The 13,865-nt window shown below is 44.4% G+C and overlaps 1 protein-coding gene across 2 annotated transcripts in view; it reads right to left on the bottom strand.

Annotated features, from left to right (window-relative positions):
* Window positions 1-13,865, bottom strand: part of TOX4 (TOX high mobility group box family member 4) — a 434,522-nt gene that overhangs the window by 373,626 nt on the left and 47,031 nt on the right. The window contains exon 1 of one of the 2 annotated variants that reach the window (XM_078644843.1): window positions 2,540-3,002. The exons of the other annotated variant lie outside the window; for it this stretch is intronic. Within the exon in view, the coding sequence (XP_078500969.1) occupies window positions 2,540-2,710 (171 nt within the window). The 5' untranslated portion in view covers window positions 2,711-3,002. Of the gene's footprint in view, window positions 1-2,539; window positions 3,003-13,865 lie in introns of those variants that run through there. 2 annotated transcript variants of the gene reach the window in all.

The following is a 13,865-nucleotide window of genomic DNA, read 5'->3' as shown; positions in this document are numbered from 1 at the left end:
ATTAATCAAAGGCGCTTTCACTTTGCTAAACTAGTTACATGCCTAACCTTACTGCCGTTACTACTCAGCAGTTTGCCTAAATGGTCATGCATTCTCCCTATGATTTTGTGATGCCTGCCAGCACATTAATGGTATTGATAATTCTGAAAAAACACGAGACACCATACTCAAACAGACTTCGAATTCTGGTTTATAAAAGCAGTCCACATTATCTAACCAGCTATCTAATAATATTGTACACCTCTGCCCTATTTTTCCCCAGAATCAGGCCAATGCCCTAACTTAACAACTATATTCAAAAAGAGAAATCCGGCTGCTCCAAGAAATATATTATGATTGCAGTTTTGGATGTGGATGCAAGGATGTAAGTAAATAACCTGCTTGGGTAATCAGAGTTTGGATCGAGGAAAGGAAAAGTTTGCCATTATTTTAAAAAGGCTTTTGTCAGTGCTCTGAGACAACTGCTAAAGTAACTGCCAGGAAAACTCTTTAGGCAAGAGGCATCCTTATACACATTTCAATTACTTCACGCCGGCATTCAACAGTATAAATACGTGCCACCTGTTACAAAAGTGCAAGCCTTATTGCCCCCTTCTCGCATCTTTTAGGGACTATTATTGAGCTCCGTACAAATATATGGGTAAATGTTTAGGTATAGATCAGGAGACTACACAAAACATTATAACAAATAGAAGCCTAAAAAAAGCCTGTGCCCTAGCTAGCCACTTTGTATTTAGTTTAAAAACGCCTTAGTGAGTGTATCACATAGTCTGTACCACAACACTAAGTCTGTTTTATTTCACCACACCTTTTAAAAAACGGTCCTGAGGAAAGCCAGAATACTCTAAGGCACTGGCTGAAACATGTCGACCATCCGAAGGACGCAGGGGGCAGTAACTCGCCACCCTTACGCGTCCTGTAGCCTTACTTTTAACCGCTGGCGACGGCCCAGTTATTAGAATTTAATTTACCCTCGGGTACTGGGACCACCACCAAGCCGTTTTAAATCACAACTCACTCAACGCACTCTCAGCAATATACCAGCTCCGCTGTAATCAGGCGTCGTAGCACACCCGGGACATACTAGGTGTCACTGGGTGGGCCCGATGATGAAGCATGCCACCAACTAGGTTGGTGGGTGAGGGCTTCATGAATACACCAACAAGGTGCCCGTGGCAGAACTAATTAGAGTACTGCAACACTTTGGTCAACTTAAGCTAGTCCTCTTTGATTAATCACATATAAACCCTCGGGGACTCGGACTAGCTATCTAGTCCTCTCTCTCCCTCTTGTTACACGCATATTTAGTTTATACACATCTGATCTGGGTGATGATTTTCCACCCAGTTTAAGATACTCTCCTCTGTAAACAATGCAAAATGCACACCATTCTAACGGCACTTAAGTGAGGTCTTCAAGTGTCTAAATGTAACGAATAGTAGGATTAAGTTACTATCACGTCTACCTAGCTTGGATTTGACCAGGAACTAGTCATTCGCTTATTTTGGGAAAATGATCAAAGCTATGGAGGTATTAAACAATTCTTTCTTGGCACATATACAATCTATAATAAGGTCTTATTTAGAATATCTGAACAATTCCTATAAGATACTAAAGCCTCAATTGTACTTTACTCTTCCACCACAGCTGCAACAAAGAGACGGATAACAGACACAGAGTGATGTTACGGCCATTAAAATATGTTGTACTTACTAGTCCACTACAAACTTTTGGTGTAAAACTGCATATTGCGTGGCTGGCCAAATGAATAACTGTATAATGTATTATGCATTAACCTGATCTTGACATCACTGAGACGTGGGCTTCAAAATAAGGCTTCCCGGTAAGGTCCATTCGAGCTTCAAGAGGTCCTGCTTATGTTGGGCTAAAGAATTGCCCAAAGCAACTCCCAATCTCTCATCAGTACTATTGAAAGGGTCTAGCCACCGCCCCACTATTCTGTTCATCCCGCACCCTAACCTGAAAGGTACAGTTGTCACACTCCTAATATCCGACCAGAGCTGCAAAGTGCACTGCAGCATCTACTATTTTACATCAACTGCTGTATGATCAATGCAACCACGTCCGTCATCCCTGTAAATAAAATAGCACCGTCCACTGGTTTACACTCACTAAGCAACCTACGTTAAGTGGTCACGAAGATTAAATCCAGTCGTATTTTTAAAAGAGTCACGGTGCATTTACTTCATGAGCGTATTTGAAAGGGATATGCCCCTGAAACGTATATAAGCAACGACGCACGAGTGCGAAATGTGCCACTTAAAGTCAGTTTTGACGTTTTAGGCACCAGCACGCGTTGATTCTTGAATTTGTAGATGTCCGTTTCCACGCGTGTCTGAAGCGTTCAGATATGGCAGAAAACGTGTCATGCTTGCCGCGGAACGCCGCTGAAACTCTAACCACTGCAACTGACTGAGCACATGTCCATAGTATGTCTTCGCTGCTCCTGAAAGAATCTCACCCCCTTACCTCTCACTAATAACTCGAATCTTGGTATTGCTCCCCCGCGACCTCTCACCTTGCCGCTCCCTCCATAGCCATTGTAGAGGTGTTGGGGGGTGAACAGTAACCCTCCTAGATTGGCAGGTCCCTCCTCATCCTCCGCACCACTGGCTCCAAGCAACAGATGGGGTACTCCCTCCCCCCCGCCGGCCCCTTCTAGCCCCCCTGTGTAGAAGTGCAGGTCCATGGCTGGCGGGGGGGCGTCTATAACAGCAGCTGCAGCCGCTGTCCAATCACAATAATGCACTGCTACCGTTAAGTGTACGGAATAAGAACAGCGGACTCATGCCTATCACCAGCGCACGCTGCTTCAAGGCATGGGGTGACGTCATAAAACCGCACCACATGCGTGTGACATCACTGCCCACCAGCCGCTGCTTGGCTCACAATTCATAATCTAAGGGGAGGGAGAAAAAAATCACTTCCGGGGATTAGCTCCTCGACGGAAACGCAAGGTCCCAAATGTGGCCGCCATGAGTGCGGATGTAACTAACGGAGCCCGTTCCAAGATGGCGCACGTTGACGTATGCCGTAAGAGGGACGCGTCAACTTAACAGCATTGGGTATATGCAGGATAGGTCGCAGGAGTAAATAACTAAAATGGAACTGTCTAGCCCCTATTTCAGTCTCTATTGTTTTTAGTTGCTGCTTCCGGTTTACCCAACTCTATGGCCATCTCCTCTGTTTCCAGGCAACAAGTCATCGTTGTGTGAAGGGACACGCCTTTTTTTCTTCTTGTATAGTCAATCGTAAGATTAAATAATTCCAGCAAGCGACAAGACAGCAACACCACAGACTTAAATATTCAAACACTTGACATCCCAAAAAAAAAAAAAAAAGGAACATCAGCCTACACATCACAGGGTCCCAAACCACAACAATTCAGTTAGGACTGTCATCATATAACTGGCATTCAATACTCCAGGAGAGGATGGACTCGTGTGGAGGTTTGCTGAAGAAAAAAACATGCCGTAATATTACGAAACGGTAGTTGCAGCTTAGTCCATGTGCTAAATGAGACTTTTTTTCTAAGCAGGGTCCATTGTGTTTTATCAAATTCTGGTAAAATATATCAAGACAATTAAACGGCTCACAACTTTTATTCTTCAAGTAAACTTCCTCTCCTAAACTCATTCTACGACGCTAAATAACAGCTAAAAAGTAAGAGATTAACCCATATATGTAAACTATCTCCTAAAGTTACTGCACAGATTACAATAAGGTAATGCTTCACAGGAATAAAACAAGCATTGGCAAAGTCCTTACATCTGGCTTTAAAGGAAGGTTATATGGTAATTTGAAGAAGATAGCATGGAATTCGATATGTATTTGTGTGGAAGCAGTAAATGTAGAAGAATATCGGTGTAGGTTGAAAGGTTAAGTGACGGTTGCACACTTAAGCCAGACCTAGAAATCCATGTGGGTTGATGACTACCCTCCTCCCATCTGTGCTGCAGACAGAAAAAAAACCCACCATAAATAATCTAGTTATCTAATAAACTTTAATAACATTACAATGTCATGCCCTTGAAAGTTCAAATTCAGACAGTTGGATAAATAAAACTATCACAGCTGAGTGGAGGACATGCACATTTTTGGGGAAGTACACATCTGCCGAATCAAAACATGTACTCCTGCATCCCAACATGTGGGCCGAGTCAAAGGCCCACTTTAGGATGCACACAACTGTCTGGTGACAGCTGCACTGTCAATCCAGACCATAAAAAGGGCACCTTTTTTACGCTCCTCCTTTTAACTACATTGTAAGGGACAATTCCATGGGGGTTCATAGTGCAATAAGTTAGCTATTATGACGTTCAAGTTGTAATCTTCACACAAGCTTTTTATTAAGAGCTTCTTCCGAGGTCCTCCATGCTCATTGCTTAAATTTAGAAAACAAGCATCTGTGTATTGTTCTTTAAAATATGTGAGCTGCCTCAATGGTTAAAGGGCCAACTATCAAACATAGTGACATTAAGGCCTGCTTCAAAGACAGCAAATATAGGATACCCATCAAACTGTTGTCTCTTGAATGACCACTCTTTCATTAGGCTTTCCTGGAACCTGATTCCTAGACCACTATGCAGCAATAACCTCTCAGCGTCCGAAATACACCGGACGCCGTCCGGTAGCTTAATAAAGCTGTTACAGCCCTTCTAATTAGGTAAACTCCATCCCTCTTTCAGCGTCCTGCCATCACCTTTTTCTCAGTTTCAACATCACTTGGTTCTCATTCACGCAGGTCGACTCTGACCCAGCCTCTACTTGTACAGACCGCACCTGCGGCTCTCTGCATCTTTCTTACTCGGCCTAGACTTCTAATCGGTCTTCACCTGGAACGAACCTCCCCAAAGTCACTCTGACTTGGACCTAGGACCTAGGTACTATTATAACTATCTTTCCCTCTCCGCCCTCAAGCATCCTACCTACTTGCACCTTGCAAGTTCATTGTTTTTCATACGTGCTTCACCATTGCATGCGTTTGCCACTTTCCTTCCTTCTAAACAATGTTCTGCTTTTTACACCAGCGGCCTACTAGCTTTCTGCTAGTTTTGCAGGTTTAACACCACTCACTGAGTTCTGTACCGTTTTGCGCATTTCATCGCCACACGAGTACTTCTAGCATTAGTTGCTCTTAATTGCGTATTTCTCGTACTCACTAACAGGACTCTCGGTCCTGCGGAACCTTGGTCAACAATTTTTTATGCGTCCAGTTCACTTCTCTAGTATTGTCTTACTCACGAACGATCCCTTCATGCCGGTTTGACATAGAGACTGCCGTCACCAACACCCAAGTTGTTTTCAAACTGTTTTCCGCCCGAGCTAACTTTGCATTGTGCCTTTTTTTCATCCCTTACTTCCCTCCTATGGTTCTGTTCTAGTTATTACAGGCAAAATGTACACAGGCATACTACTGATAATGTCCCGATGATGATCCTATATCTTTTGTAAGGATAGAAAAGCCATCGACTTGTTGTGCGTCATATACACTTCTTTATTTCATACTTATTTTGTGTAAAGGGGTCTCCACTATAATTTGTTTGTCAAATAAAAATGTGCCCCTGTGAGAAAGTGCCATCTTTCTTGCATTGGTATGCCCCCACTTTTTTCTGAACTGCTGATGTACTTTGACTGAGTGTGCCCTGGGCTCCTGCCAACCAGGTGCCCAGGGCCTGTGTTCCTTCCCTAAAACTGTATTGAACCTAAAACCCAATTGGCATCTCTGGCCACCTATCAGCCCCTAGTAAATGGTACCCTAGGTACCCAGGGCCTGGTGACCAGAGAAGACCCCTAAGGGCTGCAGCACTTATTGTGCCACCCTTAGGGGCCCTGTACCCTGACATCCACACACTGCCTTTGCAGGCTGAGTGTCCAAGTACAAAACTAAACAAAGAGTCGACATGGCACACATCCCTGTGTGCCATGCCCCCAGATCCCACTGCCCTGGCACACTTCAGTCACCCCTCTAGCTGGGTGCCCTATGCCAGTGGTGTGGGCACAGGTGCATGAGCCCTGTGCCCCTACAGTACCCATTCCTGGGCACTGTAAGTGATGCCATTAAGAGTATATAGTGCTGGGAGGTTGTCATTACGAACTCCACAGCTCCGTAATGGTTACACTGAAGACTGACAAGTTTGGTACCAAACTTCTCAGCACATTAAACCCGCACTGATGCCAGTGTGGGATTTAATGTAAACTGCACCAGAGGGCAACTTAGAAATGCCCCCTGAAAACCTAACCTACAATCCACGTCTGGTCTAAGTGGCTGCAGAGGCTGCCACACAGCAGACATGTTGCTGGACCCCTGGGTGGAGAGCCTCCCGCCTCTGTGAGCTTCTCCAGACCATTTGCTGTACTCAGCAACTGGACCCCACCAGTTCTTACCCCCACTCTGGCGGGAAGACTGGCGGGAAACCCGACGTCAGGAAAGGGGGTGTGCCAGCCTGTGCCAACCCCACCCCTCAGGTGGGAGAGGCAAGGTGAAGCACGACCCCGGGCTCCGGTCATCCTGAAGATTGGGAGCCCTGCCCAATCAAAGCTGGACTCCTGCCCCCCTCCCACAGGACAGGAGCAGGCTAGGGGGTGTACCCACCCCAGGACAGGGACTTATTTGTCCCTGCACTTGCCCTACCTGTTACACAGCTAAATTTAGTATTTAGGGGCACCCTGAACCTTCCTACCTCAGATCCTGATAAGAAACAAAGAAAGAAGATCAAGAAGAAGACCCGCTGTGCAGCTGCTAATAACAGGACGACACCCACTGACCTGGCCCCAGCCCTACCGGCCTGTTGATCCTGGAACCTGCTCCTGCTTAATCCCGGCGACTCCTGCGGACAGCAACCTTGGGACTCCCGGAGGACCTGCCGCCTTGACCCTCTTAAAGACTGGGACTCCCATAAGCAGAGGCTCTGCTTCAACAACCAACCCCTGGTGCCAGCCAGGAAGCTCAAGACCTGCCCACTCCCCACCCGCTGAGCCCGGCCCGTGCCCAAGTGATCCAAGTCCACAAGGACGTCCCCCTGGCGACTGGGACCCGAAGTCCAGTGCCCAAAGACCCTTCTCGACGAACCAGACAACACCTGCAGCCTCAGAACCAGGGACCCCTCCAAACGCGACCAGCCGAGGGTAAGATTTCCCGACGCCCAAAGACACCCCTGCACCCGGCGCCCTGCGACCCCCTGTGCCTCCCTTTGGGGTACCTACCTCTTCGCCAGGATCCCAACTTACCTCTCGAAGTGGTGGTCGCACCTGAAGAATCACCGTCCCCAAGTCTGCAGCCTTTGTTCCCTTTTTACCTTTCCCATTGAATAATATTGAGCGCCCGACGGCTCAAAGGCACCTTGCACCCAGCCGCCCGAGTGCCCCTGGCAGTGCAACCTGTGCCTTATCCTACTTCCCCATTTGCCCTGAGCAAGTGACCAGGAGCCCAGCTCCCGCAGCCGCGTGGACTGCTAGCCAGAAGCCACCAACCGGAGGCCCCCTGCCCCTCATTTGATAACATTGAGCCTAACTATCTCTGCACCTGGCCGCCCTTGTGCCGCTGAGGGTGAACCAACTGTACCTACCTGACCTTTTGGGGACCCCTGAGTTTATGCCCAGAACCCTAACTTCACCAGTCGAGTACTCACCTGGAAAACGGTAACTCATTTACCTGCCATTGGATAACATTGACTGGTTTGACTCGAAAAACCTTTTAAGTGTGAAGTTTTGAAAACTTAAAATATTCCCATAAAATCAACCGAATTCCAAAGTTCTCACCTGCGATCAGGTGAGAAGCCAGTACTGCATCTTGTAGCGCAGGACTTAACTGCAAATGTAATCCTAGCCGGGTTTACTAGTAACGTGAACTTTCTCCATAGGAATCCATTGTGTGCTCTTCTGTGAAATTTCTTCTAAGTGTCTACTTTTGAAAACTTGAAATTTTCCTTAAAAATCATACTAAATACTGAAACGTAATTACTTACCTGTTTTAAGTTGAGACCCCAGTGCTGGACCTAGGAGCTCAGTATGGATTACAAAAGTAACGAGATCGTACTTTAACTGCAACCTGAATTTTCTCCCATTGGATAACATTGCCAGATTTTCATTGAAAAGTTTCGAAGTGTGAACTTTTAAAATAGCTTTATATTCCTTGAAAATCACAGCAACAACTAAAAAACTGCTTTCAGTGTAGATCCCAGGACTGAATCTAGGATCCAGTCCTGGAACTACCAGAGTGATCTACAAAGTAATCAGTGGATTTATATAGAAAAACCCATTGCGCTCAATGGTAAATTGTGTTTAGAATTGTGATGCCTACTGCAACCCCTGTACCTATTGTGTTTACAAAGTTTATTGCCTTTCTGCAAAGTACTCATCTGAGACCTCTCATATTGAGAACAGTATATTTTGATACCTGTTGGTTCTAAAAATAAAACAACTATATCTTTGATATAAAACCAATTGGCCTGGAGTTCTGTCTTTGTGTGAAATCTTTTGCTTACTGAGTGTGTACAACAAATTCTTTACACTGTCCTCTGGCACTGCCTTACTGCTCGACCAAGCTACCACTTTAGAGAGTAAGCTCACACCTAGCTTTAACCTCTGTTATACCTCTGGGGTTTGTGGACTCTATACACCCTGAACCATATCTTGGTCCAGTAAAAATAGAGCCACTTTCTCACAGCCCCATACAAACAATTAACTCTGCCTGAGCCTTTCCGATTACATTTTTTATGTTCGTCCGACTAAGTTGTATACAGGCTTGTGTCCCACTTTAATTGTTTCTTGCTTTATTTTGTATATATTCAAGTAACTGCATATTTAAAAAAACCCTGTCCGGCTGGACAGCTGTAAAATATAGTACTGATTGGGTCTGTGTTTACTGTTTACTCACATTTACCATTGTCTAGGGACCACTGTCTTTAGAAATAATTGAATGAGGATAAGGCCAAATGAGTAACAGGGTCATCCAATAAAAAGAAATAATGCAGAAAAAAACCCATTTTTGAAGGGCGAGTCTGGTTTGCAAAGAGAGTGACTTTTTGGATGTCTTTGGATGTCTGTTGTTTCCTATGAGGGAGAATGTCACTAAAAAGAGGGTTACTCTAAACAAAACAGATGGGCGGAGGGCAGGGAGCTAATGAAGGTCCACTGCCCGTGCTCCCAAGTAATGTATAAACCACATGTACCACCTTTAAGTTCATTGAGATTAGTTCACTACAAGGATCTAACTGGTGGCACGAATTCATCTCTAGAGGCCATCAATAACGTATTACTTTCTACTGTTTTCTTTCTCTCTTTGGCCCGGAAGACAAGCCAGGGACCTCCTCCTGAGACCATCAAGGGTGCAAAACATGTCAAACTAATTCATATAAAACTCTATTTACACACATTTATGTCATAGCTACTTAGGGCCATTACAACCCTTCAGCAGCCACAACCGTTTGTTTTTTTACTCATGACCGAGGAATCTATTCATTAAATTTATGTAGCATAGATATCCTCTAGTCATTTTTAGGTTTCGCCTAAGTGAAAGCTGCGCACTGCGCAGCTTTTCACGCAGGTGAAAACCTAATGAGAATAGTATGTGGCTTGGGAATCCGCCCTCTGTTCCATTGGCTAGCTCCATAAATGGAGGCTAGCCATTGGAACAGAGATCTGTCCGTCATGGCCGGACCAGATTCGTGGGCGTTCCCGCGATTTCTTCCCTCTCCACCCTTTTCTGATCGCGGCGGTGGGCGTGTTTATTTTATTTTTTTTTCTGCGGCATCCTTCCTCACACCAGCCGGACGGCTCTCCCTGTGTGGACGCAGACCTGACACGCTCCCTACTCCGAGCCGACACAACAAACCGCCTCCTCCCCCGAAGCCTCTCCCCTCGGACTCTGCAAGCGGAAGCCCGCGTCACAGGCTGCATATCAATGGAGTGCATTCCATCAGGACCCGGACGCCCTCGGAGCTGACTGTGCGCACAGAGAACCTGTGGCTTGAAACGGCGGGCTGTTGAGAGGCGCTATGGGGAGACCCCCGTAAATGTGGGCTGCGGTTCGCGGAGGTTCCTCTGCCAGATTCTGCCGACAGGACCTCGGACCGGTAGAAAATTTGCATCCTAGATTTTGAGGCCAAACATGCCTATGCCGCGAATTACATGCGGGTGCTCTAACACCAGCCTTCCTGCTGTCAACTTTGTCTCATTACAAGGAGCTCCGTCCTTACTTTTATCATCATGTCGCTTCTCGACTTCTCTGTGTCGTTTGCCTCATGCAAAAACCCTTCACTTCTGTGTGAATTTGGGCACGCACCGCCCACATTTCCTGACGCAAGCCATCTCCCGCGGTGCTCCTGAAAGCTGGCGTTTTTAAACTGAGCCAGCGTTAAATTTGTTTAGAATATTGCACGTGAAGGTGAGAAATATTCGGACGGCAGGTCGCCCTAGTCGTACCCGGTTTATTTATATTTCGAATCGCAGCGGAGATGGACTTACCACTGTCTTCTAACTGAATGTGTCAATAGTTTTTGTAAGTAATTGTTCGCCTGTGCACTTTTTAAAGTAGCGCTAAATGCGTTTGTGCTGTCACGCCGTAAGAGGCGCGGTGGAAAACTTCTCAATCTAAGTTACAATATAAAGTAAACAATCATTGTAATGTCCCAGTCATCCAGATAAAAATGCTAAAACTAGTGAGTGAGGTGGATAAATGAATGAATCGGTGGATGGATGGACGGGTTGCGTGGGTTGATAGCTAGGCATGGGTAGATGGATGCAAGGCGTACTCCCAAAGGCTTCATGTCAAAAAACACAGAATTCAAGCTGTCGAAACCTACTGTGCGATTCAAATTCAAAATCCACTTTCTAAATCCATCTTCGGAAGGTTTCGGGTCGGGTTTCCCAAATTACATGTCAACCAGAACCCGGGTGTAAATAAAAATAATCGAAAGTTAGACGCAAAACCTGGAATGACACTTGGTGAACGCAACCGGTGGCGGATGTTTGCAAACACCCTGCCCGCCTTGACATCCCCCCCTCGCCCCTGGCAGGTGCTGTCCGACTCCGGCGAACTCACTGCGAGCGACCCGTATTCATGTTTAGACTTTAACTACCCGAACTGAAAAAAGACACACTGCTTGGCTGAGTCACAGACCTAGAGGGGTCTTCGTCGCATCCGTTCGTTTAGTTATATATGTGGCTTTTGCATATTATTTTTACGTGTATGAGTAGGCATGCATTTAATTATGCATCCATTATGTGTTTATGTGCGCATGCGGGGGCATATTCCCTAATGCATGCTTTATCTGTGTGCACGTATGTTGATGTATGTATTCATTCCTCCTATACCCAGCTCTATATATATATATAATGTCATTGCGTGTTTGTGTGCTTCGCTAGGAATTGGCCCATGCATTAGTATTAACGTGCTGCGCATGTAAGCATTTTCTGTATTTAATGCTGATTTATCCAGGTTTACATGAATATACCCACGTGTTTATGTATCAGGTACGTATTTGTCTGGATACATAGGCGGCTCTTCCATTAATTTTTAGGTTTGTATGTGTTTTGATTATGTTTTCAATTAAGTGTCTACATTTACTTAATTTTCCATTCTTTGCGTTGATATCCGTGTACTCACGCTCTGGTATATGCTGTGTATATTTTTATTTATTGCAATGTTATGATCTATTTCCAAATATATGTACTCCCTTGTGTATTATGGATTTACGTGCATACGTTGGTATGTCTTTAAATATATAGAACACTTGTAGTTATATGCATGAATTTACTTTTAAATCTGTTTATATGTTCAGCTGTGCGTGACTTTATTATGTATGTGCTGTTTATTTACTTTTCTATCTTGGAATCACTCATGCGGCCAGACATTAGCAGCTTTCTCTGAGCTCTGTGTATACTAACGAGCACAGAGGGGGTTCTAGCTTAGCTACACAAAGTCCTCTGGTATATTTACTTTCTAAGTTGACGATTTCAGTACTACACCCAGGAGTTCTATTCAACTGAACCAAGGACCGAGAGATTAAGCTATTGCCATTGTAAATGACAATGCAATTTATTTATCTGTTTTCAAAACTAACACATAAATAAAAAGTTTGTCATTCACAATGCCAATAGCTCAAACTTTTCCAAAGGTGAAACCGTTGCATTGTAAATGCTTGTTAGACTCACTTACCACTTCATGAGCACTACCTCGCACTCATCATACAGCAAATACTACAAGATCTCTGTTAAAGCGACCCTTTGGGGGACCCATTGGGCAATGCAGCGCCGGCCCAACAAGGAGCAATCACCCTATGATGAACCATGCCACCCCTTGGGATGTGTGAGGGCAACAAGTAAAATGCACATTAAGTTCCCTTTCTATTCTCTCAACCAACATCATCTTTCTGCTTTTAGGAACAGTGACTCATTATTTTGGTTTTTACAAAAAGAGGGTAACATCCGCTAAAAGTAGGGAGTTGGCAGGTAGGATGTAGCTTACGCTGAAGTCATTCATGGCCATACATGATAAATAGAAAAGGACATTCAAATGGGGAGCAGTGACAAGGGCATAAAGCAGAGCTCATGGTTTAAAAATAATGTGCATGTTGAGAGTAAAATCTCATTCCTTGTCAAGTGTCTAATGAATTATGAAGCTGCACCAATATAAGCCCTACCACATAATAGTTGTGGGATCGTGGTTTTATGCTGCACTGTATTGTATTTGTATAGTACTTTTGAAATCCTTTGCAAAGCCTAAAGCGCTTAGCAGATTCTTGATTATGTAGCTACTTCATCAGTATCATTTAAGTGGCACTTTGAGGTCCTGAGCAAAGTAATGGCACACTCAGATTTAGGGGTCTTTGGGTTTTTGATTCAGATGCTGTTCATTGTAGTTTGAAGGGCGGTTCGAAGCAAAGGTAGAAGAAGTAAATGGGTGTTGCATCGAAAGGAAGAACAGATGTGTAGTGTCTCCTTTTCTACTTGTTCACATTGCACACATATTCCGAAGCTTGTTCAAGTCAGAGCACCTCCTGTGGTTATTTTGAACAAGACTTGTGTAATGTTAAGGTCAATTTACAATTTAAAGACATCCACAGCAAACAAGGACGTTTGCGGAGTTTCAGTCCGTTACGCGGTGAGAGGCACACAAAATAATTACAATGACACTCACATAATAGAGTTAAACAAATTATAAAAGGAAAATGGGGAAATTGCAGACCGTACCTCGATAACAGGCATACCAAATTATTATCAGTATCCCTGTCTGTCTGTGCCTTACACTCGGTGACAGACACACATTATAATTATTGTGGCAAGCTTTCTCATAAGACCGGAGGTCCAATGATCTTCTTTCGCCTGTCTTCCTCTGACTTCCTAATATCAGTGAATAGCTTTGCTTATGTATTTCCATGTCGCTTACAGTAACTGGTTGATTCATTAGCAGTGTCAGGGCACAGACATCTGAACTCTACTAGCATTAAATCACTCATTTAGTCTTATAAAATTTCCTATTTTTTCGTTTATTGTTCAAACTGGAAAGCCTAACTGCATCTCAGTTTGTTTTAATAGCCCTGGAAACACAGTCATTAAATGGACCAAACTGAATAGGATTTTTTGCAAACTGCGCAAAGGTTTGTGGAACTAACCTTAGTGCAGAATGTAAGTACTCACTTCTTTTCCACTGTCTATATGGAGAAGGGAAAGAAGTTCTGGACACATTACCTGAACTAAGAGCTGAAAAACAATGAAATTTGAATGAGTAAGAAATATGTATTTTGAAACTCGACCGTCACAATATGCCACATACTCGCACTATTATCGAGAGATATCATTTTGGGATAAGAGAACAAGGATTGTATGTTGAAAATTGTTAC

Source organism: Lissotriton helveticus, chromosome 5_1, assembly GCF_964261635.1.
Source record: "Lissotriton helveticus chromosome 5_1, aLisHel1.1, whole genome shotgun sequence".
In the NCBI taxonomy this organism is placed as follows: domain Eukaryota; kingdom Metazoa; phylum Chordata; class Amphibia; order Caudata; family Salamandridae; genus Lissotriton; species Lissotriton helveticus.
This window is presented reverse-complemented; position numbering and strand designations above follow the sequence as displayed.